Raw genomic sequence first — 21659 nt, 5'->3', positions numbered from 1 at the left:
CTTGCAGATAACCGCTTAATTGGCTTTGTGTATTAGAGATGGAAATGACTGTATTAGAGGGATTTTGCTGGAGATGCTGCTTGGGCTGCCTGACATAATTACATGTAATATAGAAGGGCAGGATGTACCACGCAGTTTCACAAAGCACACATACTGTACTGCAAAAGCTGTCAGCACATGGCAAGGACAAACCCTGGAAAGTCACCCCATGGGCCCAGCGCCAGGAGCTTGGAATAGCTTAGCGCAGCAGTCTCGTTGCCATCTAGCCCGGACACTGCGAGTCCATAGCATTCACAGGTCAGCTTTATGCTAGCCAAACACTTGATAAATTATATTCCGCCATAGGGTCAGCCGCCTTTCATCTGCAATCCTGACCAGCTTCAATGAGGAGCAAGCACTAAAATAATATTTCCATCTCCATTCAGTCCACTCCCTCCCCATTGTGTTTCCTGTAAGTATTGCCGCCGATGCCAGGTATTGTCTACAGTCCTCATTACTGCTTATTATGAGGGTAATTAGAACCTAATTATTAAAATGCTGAATATACCATGACACTTTGATGTTCTTTGGTATGAAAACTGAATTAACATGTTACTAGATACCAGTAGAAATACTGACTTTTATATAGAGATAGATAGATAGATAGATAGATAGATAGATAGATAGATAGATAGATAGATAGATAGATAGATAGATAGATAGGCGTTTGCCTTCCAGTGCCTCCGGACTTTTAAGGACATTTGGACTGAGTCAAGCACCATTGGGAAATACCCTGCATCTGGCTCCTTCAGGTGTATCTTTCCCGGGAATACCTTGCATATTACACCTGCGGCTCCTATGGTCATCTTGGTAGGATTTGTTTTCCCATATGGGGTTATTCTCTGTCCTTGATTTTGTATTAAGTGTTTGTAGAGCTTAAAACATGTGCTTGTTTTTAACATAACACTTTGGTACATATATCATATTTTATTTCACTCATTCCATTTGAAACTGGAGTTATAACGCTCACCCAATTTGTCACATAGGACTAGTGACCAATGGGAAGAGACATCTTCTTTTAATTGTTTATACAGGTTTTTTGTAGGTTTTTTTTTTTTTTCCTGCTAAATATTGTATGTATGACTATATTTGGTCATAGTAATAGGCTAGTCACATTTAGTTATACCTGATGACTTCCAAGTATGACACAGTGGTTATTCTCACTATGTGTAATACAGGTTGAGTATCCCTTATCCAAAATGCTTGGGACCAGAAGTATTTTGGATATCGGATTTTTCCGTATTTTGGAATAATTGCATACCATAACGAGATATCAAGGCGATTGGAACCAAGTGTAAGCACAGAGTGCATTTATGTTTGATTCATATACGCATTATACACACAGCCTGAAGGTCATTTTAGCCAATATTTTTGATATTAGACAAAATGTGTGTACATTCACACAATTCATTTATGTCATACTTGCCTACCCTCCCGGAATGGCCGGGAGGCTCCCGAAAATCGGGTGACCCTCCCGCCCCCCCGGAAAGGTGGGCAAGCCTCCCGCTTTCCCCCTCGGCCGCCTGCAGCAGAGAACAAGCGGGCGGCCCGAGGGGGTCCGATGACGCGATTCGCGCTGAATCGCGTCATCGTAGCTCTGCCCCCGCTATGCAGCGCCTCGTTTCTTGGCACAGCACAGCGGGGGGTGGAGTCACGATAACGCGACCCTGATGCAACGCCCCCGGACCGCCCATCCTGCTGCCGGCCATGCCCCCGAACCGCCCATCCTGCTGCCGGCCACGCCCCCATACACCTACAACGCTGCCTCCTCCCGGAGGAGGAGGCAGCAAAGTAGGTAAGTATGATTTATGTTTCATATACACACAGCCTGAGGGTCATTTAATACAATATTTTTAATAACTTTGTGTAAAGTTTGTGTACATTGAGCCATCAGAAAACAAAGGTTTCACTATCTCAGTCTCACTCAAAAAATTCCGTATTTCGGAATATTTGGATATGGGATACTCAACCTGTATAGATGGTTATTCCCAGTATCTCCTTCGTATCACAGATACTGAGAATTCCAGAACTTTCTAACCGTTCATTAGCCCAGTCATATAGAATGGTGCACTGTAACAGGTGCAGACACTGGTAAATGCTGATTCAGACCTGATCGCTGCTGTGTGTTTGCCATCAGGTAATAACTGCATATGCACCGTGTGTCGGCAAATAACAACAGGCATCGCCGGTCAGCGACAGGCTGGTGCACAAATTCTAATCGCACAGCCAATCGCATGCACGGAAAACGCAGGCATGTCCAAGAATTTTCAGGGAGGGTGTGTGACGTCAGCTCTGGCCCCGATCAGACCGTTCTCATCACACTGTAGGAGTAAGTCCTGGGCTGCGCAGAGACTGCACACACAGGGCCAATCATTCACTGGTGAGTGAGGTACGAACGGATTTGCAGCTGTCCACTGACTGAGTGGGTTTTTACCAGCTCGGCGTACACATGCAGTCATACACTTGCACGACAAATATACACTCCTCTTGGGCGGCGACTATCTGATCGCAGGGCTACAATTTTAGTAGCCCAGCTATCAGGTCTGAATCACGGGTGTAGTAGGGTATGCCGGCGGCCGGGCTCCTGGCGACCAGCATAGCGGCGCCGGAAACCCAACCGCCGGCATACCGACAACGTGGTGAGCGCAAATGAGCCCCTTGCGGGCTCGCTGCGGGCACGATGGCTATTCTCCCTCCAGGGGGGTCGTGGACCCCCAAGAGGGAGAAAAAGTGTTGGGATTCCGGCACCGGTACATTGTGCGCCGGGATCCTGACAGCCGGCAACCTGAAGACCATCCCTGAATCACCCCCTGGGCCTGTATCATTGGGGAAGGAGAGTATAGTTCAGCAGCGATATTTGATTGATTGATTGATTGATTGATTGATAACTTGCGGCAATAAGATATTTTATGTTGCTGTGATAACTCATGAATCATCTTTATCGCCACAGAGGATATCTGTACAAATCTCCGCTGCAGCATCATTTTCGCCTCTGCCGCTGAATCAGGCCCAGGGTCTCCTATTTTCCTCCAGATGCGAATGTTTTATCTTTTTTTTTTAAATACATTTTATGAAGACACAAATGAGGGATGGAAGACCTGCTGTGTGCTGCTGCATCACACAGCTGATCTTGTTGTCTGTAACCAAGGCAGGCTGATCCCAGCTGGTTTAAAAATATAATTGCTCAGTTGCGACACCATCGAAGTTGCGACCACTTCTGAATCTGGCCCAGAGTACTTCTGAAATCGGTGGCAGCGAGAGGGGTTGAGATGGAGCAGGTACTGATTACCCAGTCTCTGGATTGTTGGAGGAGTCCCGGTCAGCTGTTGAAGGGAACAATGCAGTATATTTTTTATCCAGACGGGGCCCTGTTCATAGTGGTCAGTGGATGTTCCTTGATGAGCTATGGGGGTCATTCCGAGTTGTTCGCTCGTTATTTTTTTGTCCCAACGGAGCGATTAGTCGCTAATGCGCATGCGCAATGTCCGCAGTGCGACTGCGCCAAGTAAATTTGCTATGCAGTTAGGTATTTTACTCACGGCATTACGAGGTTTTTTCTTCGTTCTGGTGATCGTAATGTGATTGACAGGAAGTGGGTGTTTCTGGGCGGAAACTGGCCGTTTTATGGGTGTGTGCGAAAAAACGCTACCGTTTCTGGGAAAAACGCGGGAGTGGCTGGAGAAACGGAGGAGTGTCTGGGCGAACGCTGGGAGTGTTTGTGACGTCAAACCAGGAACGAAACTGACTGAACTGATCGCAGATGCCAAGTAAGTGTGGAGCTACTCAGAAACTGCTAAGAAGTGTCTATTCGCAATTTTGCTAATCTTTCGTTCGCAATTTTGATAAGCTAAGATTCACTCCCAGTAGGCGGCGGCTTAGCGTGTGTACTGCTGCTAAAAGCAGCTTGCGAGCGAACAACTCGGAATGAGGGCCTATGTTTGCTAATTTTCCTTTGCACCTCATATGGAAAGTGAGTGAGGCTTGTATACCGTGATCAGTGGTAATGCATGCAGCCTGACATTGCAGTGATGTCCGGATACACATAACGTTGCTTGAATAACCTCAATGATTCAATAGTGCGGGTAATTTATATGGAATAATACAAGGAATTATAGATATGTCCATGTTTTTCAGTAAGCGTCACTTACCATCAATTCTTTTATTTATTAAAAGAGTATTTCAAATGCAAAAATTACTGTAGTGTAGGTATCATTGTCACTATATATGGCATGATTGTATTAGGAAGGATCTGTTCTCCTGGACCTCAGATGTGATGGCGAATTAATTCCCTGCTATGGGGAGAAAAACTATGTGTGCCCTCCTCCCCCAAGATGCATCCTCTCCATACATTTTACTTATATAAATAATCCTGATAATATAACATTAATAATAAGAAATGCTAATATCTAAATTTAAAAGCAACCTAAAAGATACAGTGGAGAGAGATAAAGTATCAACCAATCAGCTGCCATGTTTCATGCTGGGTTTGAAGCATGACAGGAGCTGGTTAGTTTGTACTTTATCTCTCTCCACACTTTGATGAATCTCCCCCACAGACTTGAAGATTCACCACACATCATAAAAAAACTTTTATACCACCATTTATATTGTGGCATCTCTCATGGTGCTAATGTTGATGTAGTCTAGATTTATTCATTTTTTGGTAATCACCATATAGAAATACAATATTTCTAATGGTTGTAAACAAGGGTAATCAATATATGTCCTTCCAGATATTGTGGAAGTACACTTCCAAGCATGCCACATTCAATGACAACAGCACCTATTACACACAGTGGAGTCAGCATTTTATTGAAGGCACAATGCACAAATTGCTGGGCTGAATGTTGGTTCAAACCACAAAATGTCAGTCCTGACTAAGTGTAGGTGACAGGGCCTTCACAGTGGAGCTATCTTTGGCCTTTCAGTTCTATCACAGTTTAACTAAATGCCGGAATAGTCTCCACTGTGGAAGCCCCAACACTTGCTCAGGAGAGCACAGAGGTGTGTCCAAAGTTGAGAGTCCACACATCACCATGGTGCATCATGGCGGTAGTCAGGGGAGCAGAGAGGGAGGGTGGGTACATTGTACCCAGATCCACTCCTGTGTAGTAGCCAGGGAGAACAGGGGTGGCATTACCATACTCCACACTATACCATGTGCACGCTCCCTCTGCAGTAAGGACCAATCGGGAAATGCTCTGTGATGTGGCTTAGCTCCCTCTAGCGGCCACAGCACCTCAGTATCTGGGCCTACCCAATGTCTCGCCGGCCCTCGCAGTAGGTACACCGCTGCATTAATGTTAGCAGCTGGTCATCACTTTTGACAAAAAAATACATCAAATTAAAGCACGCTCTAAAAATATTCTGCATTCTTTATTTATTTCACTTTCCAAAATACCTTTAAGCGCTTCCATATTTTATTACGGCAATATTATTATTACTCGTTATGACTGGAAACAGTAGTCATATTTCTCCCACCCCTCCATATAGTTTAGAAAACAAACAAACAAAAAAAATAGAACAATCCAAGTCGATATATGTATCTTTTGTAGAATACGAAGTCAAGTATTGCTGCGGAGAGTGCACAGAAAGCTGCGGAAATGACGATGACACTATCATGCTGTTGTTTTATTTTCCGTATATTAAATATGTTTATGTGTATTAGATTACTAATTTCAACAGATTTCACCTTTTCCAGTTTTATAGTCTTCTTTTCAATCCCGTCACCTGTGAAGAGACACAGCAATGATTTAATTGATCACCCAGCTTTCTGGAGCAATACAGAAACCACACATTTTATTTATAATTTAAGGCCAATTGTTGTGACTCATTTTGTCCATTTCTGAATGGCAGAGGCATGAAAACTCTGTTAATATCATCGCAACCCCTAATGTACTTTACTAGTGTGGGCAGGTTTGATGACACAATTTGTGCCGGGCCCCCACCAACCTTACGGCAGGTAAGCTCTCTCTGGGAGAATGGCTTTCTCTCTTGGAAGGTCTCCCTCTAATTCTGCAGTCCCAAAGACAATCCAGGAGAGGAGGCAGCTCCTTTTTTTGTTATTTTATTCATTTTTAGTGTTTTTGCTAATTTTGACAAGTGCAAGTAATATATTGGGGCAGCCTGGCCCTTTCTGTTTTCTGTTCGGTTTTTGTTTTGAGAGTTTATGTTTCTCCAGCGTGTGTGATTTTTTTTTTTTATCATTTGTATGCGGCCATTTTGAATTTACACACGAGGCTAAGCTTAATAAGATTTCCAGTTTTACCCTATGTCATGGCTTGTTTCTTTTACAAAAAGATTGGTTGGAATTTTTTGCAGTCCAAGTTCACTTTTTGTGGACATCTACTATAGGTGGGATGCAGTTAATTTGCTGGCAGTCAGGATCCCAGTGGTCCGGATACCGACGCTGGAATCCCCACAGCATGCCGACAGACGGAATCCCAGTGCACAGGGTCTATTCCTACTCATGGGTGTCCACGACACCCAAAGAGTGGGAATAGAACCTGTGATGAGCCCGCAGCGTGGCGAGCGCAGCAAGCCCGCAAGGAGACTCTTTGCATACTGGCGGCCGGGATGCTGTTGTCAGTATACTGATGGCTGGCATCCCAGCCACCGGTAAATCATACTGATCCCCTATAGAGTGGTGCTAAGTATTTCTAATATGCCACAGACTTCTGCGGAATACATGTACTTGTACGCCTTTCGGAAGGCTATAACGCAAATTGACAGTATTACACAATGTGCGCCCTCTTGTCTTTGTTTTAAGAGACCCATCGCTTTGGTTCAAGCTAGTGACGAGACGAGGCGGACAGTCCCTTTTTATAGTGAGCTTCACTGTTATTGGAGCTAATTTGACGTTCTCATGAGCAAGGGTACTATGGGGGGTAATTCAGACTGGATCGCTGCAGTGGCAGTGGGCGGACTAGTCCTGTGCTGTGCGTCCCCCCGCATGTCTGTGAAACTGATCGTAGATGTGCTAAATTTAGCACATCTACGAACAGCTCTGAATTAGGCTCTATATCTGTATCAGGGTTGGATTGGCTCACAATGGTACTGGGGGAAATCCACAATGGATTTATTTATATATTTATCAAGAGGCTCAGACCATGAGTTCTCTAACAATTAGCATAACCTCTGGAGACTGGTCACAGCCCTAAGCATGGGCCCCTACAAATGTATTCCCCCGGTGGGCCCTTCACACCCCAGTCCGACATTGTTTGTGTCAGTTTTTCTTGTGTTCCAGGTTTTCTTATAGATATCCTACTGAATTATTTACAAGTCTGTACTGATTAATGTATCTGCTATTATATACCTACAGTGAATACCAGGGAAAAGCCTGAGGTACTTATCTCTTGTCCATTGTACATTAATGTGTCCTCCACTCCTGAACACGGCTTGCGGGTACATTTATACAGATTATCTGATTATTCTTTTGGGGAGCACTACTACCTCTGATAAACACAGAACACTGCTGCGTCTGATTTATAATAGGCGGTATCTATAATTTAGGTTGGTGCAGTAAATCTTCCCCTCTCTTTTTGTACAGTATCCGGGCTCTAGATCGACCATGTAGAGGTCAACAGTCATTAGGTCGACCACTAATGGTCGACATTCAGTAGGGTGACATGGTCAAAAGGTCGTCATGGACAATAGATCGACATGCAAAAGGTCGACAGTGCTTATGGTCATCAGATACAAAAGGGTAATAGGTGCAAATAGTCGAAACAGCTTATTTTTGGGGTGAGGGGGGTTAGAATTTTGATCAACTTTTTCATGCTTTACCATCTACGTGGACTATGATTGGGAATAGTAACCCGTGAGCGAAACGGTACACTAATTGGGGTTCCATGTCCTTTGATGGCAAAAATGACACCTAAAAAAGCATTCAAATGTTGTGTCGACCTTTTGTCATGTTGACCATTTCATGTGTCAACCTTTTGACCTAATGCATGTCGACCAATAGTGGTCGACCTAATGACTGTAGACATGGGTAATGCAGATCTGATGAACCATACACTTTTCGTACAGAACTAGTACAGATCTGTCTTTATTTGAAATGAGGCATCTTGGGGCAACGAATGGGCGGAGCACGGAACTGCCCTGGCTTGTGAAAGTATCACGGACATGTATCACAGGCTATGTGCGACTCAGAGTGGTGTGTATGGGGAAACACCTGTTTCTGATGGATGTCTTATGAAATGAATGGGCGGTACGGGTTTCTACTTGCAGGAGCACAAACCCCCGCATTAGCTCTATGTCTTGTCGCATTATAACAGCCACTTTGCATGCAACCCTATAAGCGGCTTACTGAATTTTGCTATCGTCTATGTTATATAGCAATTTATAAATCAGGATGGTCTGTTGATCACTCAATTTCGAGCTGGGTGAGAGCCAACTGTTTGCTCTCCATGGTGTTTTATGACCACTCACATCAAAGCAAAGTGGTAAGTGTCAGAACCAGAAAGCAGTTTCAGCTTAAAACCCGCAGCCTCGCATAGCAGACACATGTGCTCTCCGCATTAATAACACAACTCAGCTGAGCACCACTGACAGGCATATAACATTACAGTGTAGGAATGATGGCAAGCAACCATGTACTACAGGGCTGTACCCGGCTGCGCTGACAGCTGTCGCACCAGAGAAAAATGCCTCCTGAAACCACAGGATACAGTTTTACATCTTAAACACATCGTAAGTGGGCAGACATCGCCTTAGTATACAGCTGATCTTTGAAATGGGATGCCTGGCGTGTGGACAGGTTATTTATACACTTTAATGTTCTGTATCTTTACCCTTTTTACTGCTGCAATAAATCCGTCAGCAGCAGATGTTGACTACTGTGCTGTATGTAATTCTTAGATAACAATGGTGCTTAGATCTATATTTTAAATATGATATATGCAAAATAAAAGGATTTAAAGGAAATGTCCAATATGACACGGCCACACCCTCCAGCCTGCACGGCCAGGCCCCTCTGCCCTGATTCGCAATCTCTCAATGTTGGGGGATATGGTGTAGGACAGAGGGGATCCCAGCTATTGTTACACAGGGGGACATGTAAGCAGTGAAAATCATGAAGTGAGCCAGTGGAGAAGTTGCCCATGGCAACCAATCAGCATTGAAGTAACATTTATGATTTGCATACTATAAAATTATGCAGAGCAGCTGATTGGTTGCTACGGGCAACTTCTCCACTGGCTCACTTCTTCACTCTTTTCACTGCTTAGTACATCTCCCCCACAGTGCTACTAAACTCATGAACTAATGTCAGTGTATGACAAGGAGACAGAAGAGACTGTTGTGAGGGATTCCAAGGAGGAAAGGAAACATAGTACAGTCCTTACACCATAACTTGTCTAAATATTCTATTGGATCAACTTGAAATAACTATTCCATAGATTTTTGTATTTATCTTTGGTCCCCCCAAATGGCATAATTGTGGGATAACCATATCTAGGTCTGCCGCCATATCCAAAGTACTCAACACTATATCTGTCAGCATTGGCCAGTTCAATAGGTCTCTAAGTCTACACCATGGACAGTAGCCATTAGATCCATTGCTCAGTGCAATTTTTATAGAAGACTATTTGGATGACCGCCATCCTGTAAGCATTATCAAGATAATTGCTCGGAGTGAGGGATTTATTGCAAGTTCTAGAGAATGCAGAATCCTGGTGAACTGACTAGTGCAAAAAGAGGATTGGGTGAGAAGCTCCGGCCCTGAATCCCCATGGGTATTCCAGTTAGAGGGGTTGTTTTTTTGTTTTTTTAAATAACTTTAATAGCAATTGTCATTTCTCAGCATTTCAGATTGTATTATATACTGTTAAACTGTGACAGAGAAGTGATACTGAACCCACCTGCCATAATCCATCACTGTTATTTACTGGGGCACTGCAAAGGAAAAATACGAAATATTATTCAGACTGTTACTGATTGCATCACAATGGGATATATTATAAAGGTAAAATCACACCACTACCAGAATTTTTATACTGTCCCCAATTAGAAAGCTATTGGTTCCCATGTCCAATCCTCTTGTGCCCGATTTCTACAGATAATCATTCTGTTTAATAGTGATACTGTATTCTATTCAGGGCAAGGATGAGATTCTATTAAGCACGAGGTCACGTAGTAGCCTTGCACAATGTGTCTCCGTGGCAAGTTATGGTAGTAAAACATAGCGAAAAAAACAATGATTATAGTATCATAATATACCAGATATGTGCAAAAGTAGATATCACACAAGGCTTCTATGGGACCTTGCACCTAATTGGATCTTCCTATAAATTGGACAATTATCCTATCCTCAGGACAATAGCGCAAACATTTTCAGGGGAAAAAAATACAGATAATAATAATAATAATAATAATAAAAAAATATATATATTTTTTATAGAATAATATTTTTAAATGTTTGTTTAAACAGCGGACTGCGCTTCCAATGTCACACATGTGCCAGTATAGCAGGACAGGGGGTTCCAGGGCACCAAGTCACCCGTCTCTCACCATGGCAACCAGGTATTGATTATCTGCAACCCCCTCCCCCAGTGGGAAGATGGACGGGAGACCACCAGGAGCCATGGAGACCAGCCAGATCCGCGGAGACCGCCAGAGGGATGAGCATGCAAGGTTTTTTACCTTGCTAAACCATTACCCAATTGAATTCCCCCTTAGGGTGCGATTAAATTTAGCAGGAAGGATGTCATGTGCCACCCTGGAACGGCTCATAGAGCTGCATGGAAATCTGATGATTCCACAATTGAGCAATTATTGACTGACTGCACATGCATCTAATTTGCACTACACATGTACTATGATGTTTTACTGACATCAGTCGCAGAGATGATTTATGTGCAGTCATTAGTCGGGCACCGTTTGGGTAGGTAATGGGGAGTGGCAGAAAAACGCAGGCAAGTCATTATCATTTTCACCATATGCAGTAACAGTGGCTCTGGCGTCTCACTTCCTGTGGCCATGGTGCGAGCAACGGTGCAACTCCCAAAGCCGCTGGTGGCTGTCTCAATACAAAGCCAGGCAGCTGCGGCATTTGCATACTTTTGCACGGTCGCTCTGAATAGATTCGCAGCTGGGGCGGCATTAGCGTCCTTCTCTGAATCAGACCAATAGTGTTCAGCGATATTGCAAGTTTTCCCTCCCTCCTCATACAGTTGTGCAGGAAAACTTGCGATGTCAGAGGTACCGCAAGTGGTGTATAAGTGCATAGCTGAGCGCTGCGGCGGCTCACCGGCTATAACTGAGCTCATCTCTTTTTTAAATAGAGCAACATTTTTTGTGTTTGTTATTCAAAGGACCCTGAAGAATGTTACCCCACCCATTACTGTCTACTGTAGTGGTAAATGTAATATTTGTGTAAAACGTGATGTCGCACATGTTCTATGTTACAAGATGAGACAAAGCGGAAACATTAGGTGACGCCACCTATAATGACAGAATGGAAAGATCTGCGACTCACCTCGCACATCCAGCCGGCACTCAGTCTCCGCTTCTCCGTGCTCATTCACAGCTCTGCACATGTACACACCCCCATCAAACGAACTGGGCTTCCTCACCTCCAGAGTGAGTACACCCTGCTTACTGAAGGCGCGATAACGAGCCTCCCTGGACAGGTCCATCTTATTCTTGTACCAAGTAATTTTAGGCTAGAAAGAGAGAAGATAATACAGTAAGACTCAGAAATATATTATGATAAAATACCGTGCGCCAATACTGGCTGCCCTTGAGTTCAAGATGAATGGAAAAGTGTCACCCAACACTTCAGTTATCGAGACAGTGAAGAAATACCATTTGAATCCAGGGGCGCTCAGAAAAAACAAATGAAATAAATACTCATAGTGTATTATGTATAAACAAGTGAAAACCAAATACAATGGCAGTCTTTTAGTGCGTCTTGTACCTAAAGTGCTGGTCTACTGTTTTTAAGAGTAGACATTCACGCTTTTTGTAGGAGCTGGGTTTCTACCAGTGTCAGATCCCGAGACCTTTGGCTCCTCCTCCAAAAACGATACCCAAAAGAGAGAAATATAGCCTCTGATGGTGTAACACTTTTTAATCACTGCATAAAACATATAACAACAAATGCGGAATAGATGGTCTCTCACCCTTAGAAGTGGTCTACAGACAAACAGTAGACAAAACAGCAAGTTTAAAGATGATACAATCGGGCGTCCCCAAAACCAGCTGTACAGCTCCACGGGTGATGTCGCAAACGTCTTCCCCACAACAAGTGAAGTGGGGAAGACGTTTGCGACATCACCCGTGGAGCTGTACAGCTGGTTTTGGGGACGCCCGATTGTATCATCTTTAAACTTGCTGTTTTGTCTACTGTTTGTCTGTAGACCACTTCTAAGGGTGAGAGACCATCTATTCCGCATTTGTTGTTATATGTTTTATGCAGTGATTAAAAAGTGTTACACCATCGGAGGCTATATTTCTCTCTTTTGGGTATCGTTTTTGGAGGAGGAGCCAAAGGTCTCAGGATCTGACACTGGTAGAAACCCAGCTCCTACAAAAAGCGTGAATGTCTACTCTTAAAAACAGTAGACCAGCACTTTAGGTACAAGACGCACTAAAAGACTGCCATTGTATTTGGTTTTCACTTGTTTATACATAATACACTGTGAGTATTTATTTAATTTGTTTTTTCTGAGCGCCCCTGGATTCAATACAGTAAGACTACCAGTCACTATCCATTGCTTGTCCGTCCGTCCATCTAACTGTCCTTTGTCTGTCTTTCCATCTTCTGCATCATCAATGGCAGCTTCTATATGTATACTGGGGGAAAATGCTGTGAATCGCACATCTAAGCAGAAGGGGCGGGGCCATAGAAACGTAGATTTTGATGGCAGATAAGAACCCCTTGGCCAATCTAGTCTGCCCCTTAAACCTTATTTGATCCTTATTTCTTTGTAAGGATATCCTTATGTCTATCCCATGCATGTTTAAATTGCTCTACTGTCTGAGCCTCTACCACCTCTGATGGGAGGATATTCCTCTTGTCCACTACCCTTTCTGTGAAGTCATTTTCCCTCAAATTTCCACTGAACCTACCTCCCCCCAGTCTCATGTCCTATTTCTTCTCTTCATTTGGAGAATGTTTCCCTCCTGGACTTTGTTAAACCCTTGGTATATTTGAAAGTTTCTGTCATGTCCCCCCTTTCCCTTTTCTGCTCCAAACTATACATATTGAGATTTTTTTTGTCTTTCTGGGTATGTTTTGTGATGTAGGCCATGCACCATTTTAGATGCCCTTCTTTGTACAGTCTCTAATGTATTAATATCCTTTTGAAGATATGGCCTCCAGACTTAAACACAGTATTCTAGATGAGGCCGTACCAATTGTCCTATACAGTGCATTATTCTTTCTCTCTGTCCTCTCCTAATGCAGCTGTCAGCGTCCGGGGTCCTACCGGAACGCTGGGGCCGCGGGGCGGGCTTCACGGGCGGCCGGGCAGCGGCGGTGGAGGGCTGCGGCGCTGGGTTCAAGGGTACAGGCAGCGGTAATGGCGTTGAGGGGGTCCGCTCGTGGCGGCGGGATGCCGCTGCAGCAGCTCGCTCTCGCTAAGCCGTTGCCTAGGAGACCAGGGGCAGTGAGCAGCATGTTGTCAGAAAAGGTCTGCATTACTGGGCGCCGCCATGTTGGAGACCAAGTTTCTGACATAATTCCTGTTCCTAGTTTTCCAGCCAATCCAGGGAGACTTCTTCCTATAAAAGGGGGCTGGTTTAGGACAGGGATGCCAGTGCTTCAAGTTACAACCCTGTTGTAGGTGCTTTAGCCTGTGCTCCCAGGATTCCTGCTGTATTCTGGTACTTCTAACCCTGCTTTGCCAGTTCTCAGTTGCTGCTGCAGTTTTCCCGTTCCTAGCCTGCTGCTGCCCGTGGAGACGCTCTTGGAAAACCCGGTTCAGTAAGACCCTTTGGGCACGGATGACCCCGGGTCTCTTGCCTCGTCCTCCAAGCCACAGTCCGCAGATTCTTGCTACCAGCCAAGTCCTCGAACCACCATTCACAGTCCTCAGCTCGTTATCTCAAGCTTCATCTTTCAAGCCACAGTCTACAGTTCTCAGTCTCCAGTCACGACCCAAACTACCGTCCACAGTTCTCAGCTCCTCTACCGCAGTTTCATCTCATAAGTCGCAGTCCACGGTTCTTGTCTTCAGCCTCGTTTTACTCTCACCCACAGTTCCACAGTTCTTTGTCTACGACCACGTTCTCAAGTCACCGTTCATCAACCTCAGTTTTCTACCTCTGCTCTGTACATAATAAATACTTTTCATTGACTCTCAAACTCCGCCTACATCCTTCATTGCTCCGTATCCCATGCAAAGGAACTATATCCAACCCCCTCATTTTGTTCTTCCCCAGCCTGCTACCTCCTTGGGCAAGTCTCAACTGCCGGATCCCCAAACTTTGCTAGACGTGACAGCAGCCAAGCATCTGACTAGCCTTCCTCATTGCTTTGTTACATTGCTTACCTGCCTTTAAGTCACCTGAAATAGTGACTCCTAAATCCCTTTCCTCCTCAGTAGTTTCCAGTATAGTGCCATTAATACTACAGTATATCTAGCCTTTGGTTTTTTGAGAACCAAGTACATGATTTTGCACTTTTTGGCATTAAACTGTAATGGCCACACTCTTGACCATTCCTCTAGTCTACCTAGATCCTGAATCATTTATTTTACACCTCCTGGTGTGTCTACCCTGTTGCATACCTTTTATGTCATCTGCAAAAAGGCATCCTTTCCCAAGAGACAATTCTCATGTAGGGGTCTATTCATGTAGCAGTGAAAAGAGTGGAGAAGTTGCCCATGGCAACCAATCAGCATTAAAGTAACATTTATAATTTGCATAATAGAAAATTATACAGAGCAGCTAATTGGTTGCCATGGGCAACTTCTCCACTGGCTCACTTCTCCACTCTCTTCAATGCTTCATGAATAGACCCCATAGTCATGTCATACTGGCCCCATCACTTCTCTGGCATTATTCTCCTCATCCTGCCCACTGCACTAGGAAGCGGGTGGGATGCGGGAGAGCTAACCAATTTTCCAGGAGCCCGGGAGACTACCTGAAAACCTAAATCTACTGCACATTTGTATCTAGGGGTTATTGTTTTTGAGCGTTATAACAATACATGTTTAGAAGCATACTGGAACTTGTATAAATACAAATGTATTTCTTGGTTTCTGGGCATGTTCAGATTTTTGGTTGTCCTCATTTGTAAATAAAGCCCACAAACAAATCTAATATGTTCTGAAACAATAATGATACAAGTAAGCTGTAACAGATAGCAACTAATCAGGTTCCAGGTATCATGGTTGATATAGGTTACAGGGGGAACCGTTCAGGATAATGGCGTTCGGCATCCTAGCAGTTGGAATGCCGACGCAGGAATCACAACACTGCTCAGAATGCCGATGCCGGCATCCCGACATGGATTGAAATACCGACACCGGAATCCCGAACAAGGTCTTCCAGATAAGGTGTGGGTGGGGTGTGTTAGGTTTAGGCTACGAGTAGAGGGTTAGACTGGGGGGCAGGGTTAGAGTTAGGCTGCAGGGAGGGGGATTTAGGGTCACTCACCCACAGGAAGGATTAGGGTTAGGCTGTGGGGGAGTGGGTGGAAGGGTTATGTTTAGGCACCACCGGTGGACGGTATTCATATGTAGCCCGCTACAGAAAATTTGTACCCAATGAATTGTATTATTATTACATAAACCATGCTTATTAAGGCATATATAGATATGGCGGAACATATACCTTGGGTGTCCCACGTAGTGCACAGCTGAGGGTTGCGTTGTATCCTGCTACTACAGAGCGACTAACTAGTTGATGAGTGAATTTAGGAGCTTCTGCAAACTCGTGCTCCTTGTAATTGGGGGGTTTATAGCCAGAGCCTGAGGGAAAGAGCAAATATCAGTAGAATTACAGATTACAGCCATTCATATGTAGATTCTAAATGTGTATTGGTTACTTATCAATGTATCATTTATGTTCCAAACCCACACAACTTTTAAGATAAGACCACATTGCAAATCACAATTTTTGCACATCAACTAATAACTTACATAGAAAAAACTAGTTTGTCATTGTCTCATGGTTGTAGGATGAGTTATCTCCCTATTTATACCTACTGTACGCCCTCTCTCCAACTCTGGCTGCAGTATCTAAAAGCCTAACGGCAATATAAAAGATCTGATCCTCCAGACAACACCTTGGAGACGGCGATGTGCAAATCTGTCTAATCATTGTCAGACAGAAAACAGCTGGGACTGATCTCCGCTATTTCACATCACGGCCAGAGGTGGCAGGGTGGGTAGGTAACTATGAAGACCCAGTTCTACAGTGTGTACATAACACCCTAAAGGGAATGGGCATGAAGAGTTATACTATAAGGGTTAACGCTTTAACAATAAAATGTTCATAGCCATTAGATTGATATTTACAATGTCCACATTCATAGTGTTGACAGTTATGATGTTGACATTGTTGAAATGTCGACAGGCATCATGTCGGCCATCCCAAAATGTCGACATGGGATAGGGATAGCGGAGAAATACTCAACGGAATGATGGAATATTAGAGGTCTGACTCGGAAGTGGCAGTCACATGACTGCCAGGTTCCGCTGGTCACTAGGGCAAATATGTCGACATTCTAACCTGTCGACTTTTCATCAGTGTCTACATAATGAACATTGACATTATAACTGTCAACATATACCAGACCTGCCTTGCAATTTGGTTGCCAAGTTTAGCAGCCCATTTATCAATGAGTGATAAAACTCGCTGTGAATGATAAAATTTGTTGTGTAGGATAAATGGTGCTCCAGCCAATCAGCTCACAACTGTCATTTTTCAAACACATGACAGTTAGTAGCTGATTGTCTGGGATACCATTTATCCTACACAATGAGTTTTATCATTCACAACGAGTTGTATTATTCATTGATAAATGAGCCCCTAAATGTAATAAATAAGGGAGAATGGTTACTGGGGGCAGGAATATGTTCTAGAACAGCATGAAAGACAAAATATATAAAATACACCTGTTTCTTTTTTTTTTAAGTGGCAGTCATTTACATGGCAGAACCAGGTTTGCTTATGCCAGGTACATGATTGCCACTTTAATTTAAAAAAAAGGAGAAATTTCACAAAATCTCTCACTACCTGATTCTGACACCCTATTAAGGCCCCCCCCCCCCCCCCCCCCCCCTTATAATCCTGCACCCTGTTGCATTTGGCACCAAAGTTTCTAAGAAAATAGGAAAACAAATATCTGGATTGGTGAACAAAGAAGGCTTCATCATACATGTTTCCATCAATCCATACACCTATATTGTAGAAATACAAATACACATACTGTACACACACAATATTTACATAGCGGAATCTTAATTTAAGTAAAAATTCAGCCATCTGTTCTAAAACATATATATTACATTTAAAACAACCTCAATCTTAGCATATACTATAAAACCATCATCATGGTAAGTTGCTATACAGATGTGTCCTCTTACATCTTAGCTCTGTGCGCTACAAGTCGCCTTACACATAAGGCGTGAATGCCATATGACTTGGTAGCACCAATCTTTTTTTGTGTCCATGAAAATGCGTCTTAGACGGATAGTAATGAAATAGGATGCACAAGCAGCTTCTGCTGAATAAAATGATATGCAGCATGCTTATTTTCTGTGTGTGACTGCGACTGTATTTGCTTACAAAATTCTATGATAGAGTGTTTTCATGGGAAACACTGTAACGTGGCATTTCGGATGCAGATACAGCCGCAATTACACAAATTTTAATCAGCAGAAGCTGCTTGTGCATCTTATTACATTACTTTGCATCTAAGATGAATTTTTCATGGAAAAGTAAACGGAAAAAAAGACACTCAGCGCTACTGAGTCCCGCCACGCATTGGTGCGACTTTAAGGGCTACTTAGCATGTCTGCAGCAAGGATGTAAGAGAACACATCTGCATGCTCTAGAACACTCAGACAGACAAGATGATTGTTGTCCAAGCAATATTAAGAACTTAAGAAGCGAAAACTAGTAATAGCAGTTCATGTAGTAGTGTGTGCGCTTATGAAATGGGAACTGTCTTCTAATAAATTGCTTAATATTTACTAATATTAAGGGTCTGTGATATTAATCGTTTTCTGATAAGAATTGCTTACATACTGTATACAGTATTTTATTGTAACGCTAAAAGCCCAGACGATATTTGTTTTATTACAGCTTTACACCGGCCCCGATCACGTTATCAGCCTGTGTTTGAACACTTCTTTACCGGGTTTCTGAATATATGCGCTGTTCTTGGACGTTGCAGGTTTCTCGCTTAGGCCACACATGTTGCCGCAGAACACTCGGAAGAAGTACTCATTACCGATGATCAGATCAGACACTACGCAGTTGAGGCGTCTATAATGTTCAAAGACTGTGAACCATTCCTGAGACAAAAAGGTACGAGAATAAATGCTCATAATTCAGGCACAGTACAGAGATATCTGCTCCGTCAGTAACGACAATGCCTATACATTATTGCATCTCTTATTTTGGAATATGCATAAACCCTTCTCCCTCATCATTGAAAGTACAGTATCGCTGTGCAAGAGCCTTGGACATTCCTACTCCCTCCTTTCCCATGGATAGGTTGAATATTGCTAGTGCTACCCATTGGCATTCAACAATGAATGAGTGGGACATCTGGAAAATGATACGTTATGCAGTCTTGTGTACACAAAATAAATACCAGCTCAGTTTAAACACACATCCTAGAAGAATAATATATGTCACAGTGACAAACTAATCGGCATCAGCGGAACAGCCCTAAATAGCCAATCGCAAGAAGTTTGCTAGTGCCAGTGAATATAATAACATTGTACACTTATTTGCACATTTCCCTAACCACCCATTAATAATATCTTTTGTACTTGGCCTACGTTAGTGCCACCTCTCCTGGTGCATGTAGGGGTAAGCAAGGATGGACTGTCCCACAGGGGTACAGGGGAAACCACCGGTGGCCCCTACTGCCTGGGGCCCCACCTCCTACTATAAGGATCAGGTTCCAGACTGTGCACTTGGATTATACTATATATATATAATATGTTACCTTATACTGGACTATGGTGTATTTTCTACAGTGCATTGCTGTTATTATTCTGGTACATTATCATGCATGCAGCAGCTGAATTTACTGTATATATTTATGAAGGGGCCCAGACGTTGCACTCTCTAATGGTTAGTCAAACCAATGAGGTGGCAGGCCACACCCCCTCTGCAGACTGGCAACACCCCTAACATAGGCCCATACCACTGCATTCCCCTGGTGGGCCCTACACGCCCCAGTCCAACACTGGGGGTAAGTGACAAATCTGCACAGGCACAGATACGTACATCCCCTGATCTGATCACACACACCGAGCAAATTCACATATGACTAGCTGATGTGCCCGGTTTCAATCGGGCAAAGGATTGCGAGGGGGGGAGCAGGATGACATTTACCCCTTTATACCCCCTTTGGAGTCTAATTTAAAAAAAATCCCTGCTTAGTGGGTGGCTGCAAATAACTGTCACAGTTTCCAGACCACCCGGTAGGTCACATGGTCACATGTTCCAGGTCATGCAGCAGGTACACAGGGAGAGCTCACCAACTGTCACATTTTCCAGAACACAATGGTGATGCATTGTAAATGGCAGGCAGACGTTTTGCCACATAACTCCAAAACAAAGCAACCAATTATAACAATAATATTTCTTCTACAAATCTACAAAGTCCTTTAATTTGGTATATGATGTGTCCTGCTCAGACAACAGCATCATAGAAATACATCCATCATGAAAGTCATCCTCCTGCTATTAATATATAGATAAGTTATGCAAGCCGATATAGTACCCACTCTGCGCTTTCAGAATCATTACCCGGGACTGTATTTAAATCTATACTCACGCTGTGTCTCCGTGATTAATGTTACGATTGAGTTATAAAGTAGAAACACAATAGCAGGTGTTGATCTGAGTCCTACATAATTTTTTTAACAGGTACAGCTTGTAGAACACGTTTTGGTTCTGAAAGGTTCTAGACTCCTAAAATTTCCTTCTCACAGCTCACCATGGTCTTTTTGTCAGCCTTTTGGATAGTGTAGCCTGAAATCTCAGCATTTCCGTCATCCTGGGGTGGAGACCACTCTAGGGCCACATTGAATCCCCATATTTCCACAATCTTCAAGTTCTGAGGAGCACTGGGCTTGTCTGAAAAACAACATTTCTCATAGGATCATACTCCAAACCCATATATCATATAAATGGTTGGTTCCTATCCCAGTTTTCATTGGTCACCATCACGTACCTACAATCTGGATATGGATGGTGGCTGTGTCCTCACAATTCTCAATCTGGATTTTAACCTGGTATTCACCAGAGTGATGCCTTTCGGCAGATCTGATGAACAGGATGGTGTCCTGTTCACTGTTCCGGATGCCAATCTGTTTTGGGTCAATAGGCTGCCCGTCTTTCAGCCAGGTTACCACAGGGCGCGGTTTTCCCTGCATCCCAAATAAGCAGAACTTGTTAATTAGAAGGTAAACACAATAACATGTGGAATTCTAGAATCACCTTCAAACAGTGTAATACGTATTAGGGCTAGTTACAAAGTAATCATTTATACTCTTAGATATGGAATACAAACAGGGGCGCAGAGGGGGTACCAATTACATGGGCCACTGCTGGGAGGAGTAAAGACCACCCGGAGTAACCTTGTCTAGTGCAATCATAGAACCCCACCATACCAAAGTACATCACAGTGGGGTATAGCCATGGGCACACATCCCCAGTATATAAACCCACCCAATGTCTCGGTGGCCCTGTATACAATGATGGCTAGGTTATTGTACATAATAATAGAAGTGACAATCCCACGTTTTCCAGTCTAAACACTCCAGAGCTATTCAGTGCAATTACATTTTCTGTGTTATTGTAGTCTAAACATACAAATAGTATTAGACACAGATACACACAACAGCAGAGCCAGTTCTTATTAGTATAATGATATAATAGTATTGCAACAGACCGCTGCTTCGCAAAAAAAGCAACTTTTGAATTTGTCATTTTTTGACAGTGTTAAAAACAGCACCGAACAACAACAAAGGATAAAACCTGTTAGCTAATCAAAGAAACTCAGCGCTGCAAAACCATTGCATCAATAACCAAAATATGTAACATACAGGTAAACATATTGTTGTTTTAAATAATAGTTGTTTCTTGCAACTTCCTTATAGTCAAATTAGGCAATGGTACCGAATGGCATAAGTGTGGGATAAGGGGGCTGGTCACCAGGCGGATCTCACCCTTGGGGACAGGGCCGGTTCTGGGGCTCTGTGCGCCCCGGGCGGCAATAGGGGCGTGGCTTCGTACAGGGGGCGTGGTCATTTACGCCCCCTGTACAGACTGAAATGATGTGCGGTGCGCGATGACGTCATCGCGCACCGCACAGTAAAGGACCTGTCCACAAAGGGAAACTAGACGCGTACGCGTCTAGTTTCCCTTCACAGCGGGCAGCAGGGGGGGCACAGCAGCAGCGGATCTTGCCCTGGTGCGGC

The 21659-nt window shown here is 43.7% G+C and overlaps 1 protein-coding gene across 1 annotated transcript in view; it reads right to left on the bottom strand.

Annotated features, from left to right (window-relative positions):
• Positions 1–5396: 5396 nt before the first annotated feature.
• Positions 5397–21659, bottom strand: part of MYBPC3 (myosin binding protein C3) — a 226943-nt gene continuing 210680 nt past the window's right edge. The window contains exons 26-32 of the mRNA XM_063944593.1: positions 20411–20606; positions 20174–20313; positions 18353–18512; positions 15823–15959; positions 11519–11705; positions 9903–9936; positions 5397–5769 (exon numbers count right to left, since the gene is read on the bottom strand). Of these exons, the coding sequence (XP_063800663.1) occupies positions 9926–9936; positions 11519–11705; positions 15823–15959; positions 18353–18512; positions 20174–20313; positions 20411–20606 (831 nt within the window). The 3' untranslated portion in view covers positions 5397–5769; positions 9903–9925. The remainder of the gene's footprint in view (positions 5770–9902; positions 9937–11518; positions 11706–15822; positions 15960–18352; positions 18513–20173; positions 20314–20410; positions 20607–21659) is intronic.

The sequence above is a fragment of the Pseudophryne corroboree genome, chromosome 11, assembly GCF_028390025.1.
Source record: "Pseudophryne corroboree isolate aPseCor3 chromosome 11, aPseCor3.hap2, whole genome shotgun sequence".
Taxonomy (NCBI): Eukaryota; Metazoa; Chordata; class Amphibia; order Anura; family Myobatrachidae; genus Pseudophryne; species Pseudophryne corroboree.
Note: the sequence above shows the minus strand (reverse complement) of the source record. Positions and strands in the feature narration are given on the sequence as shown.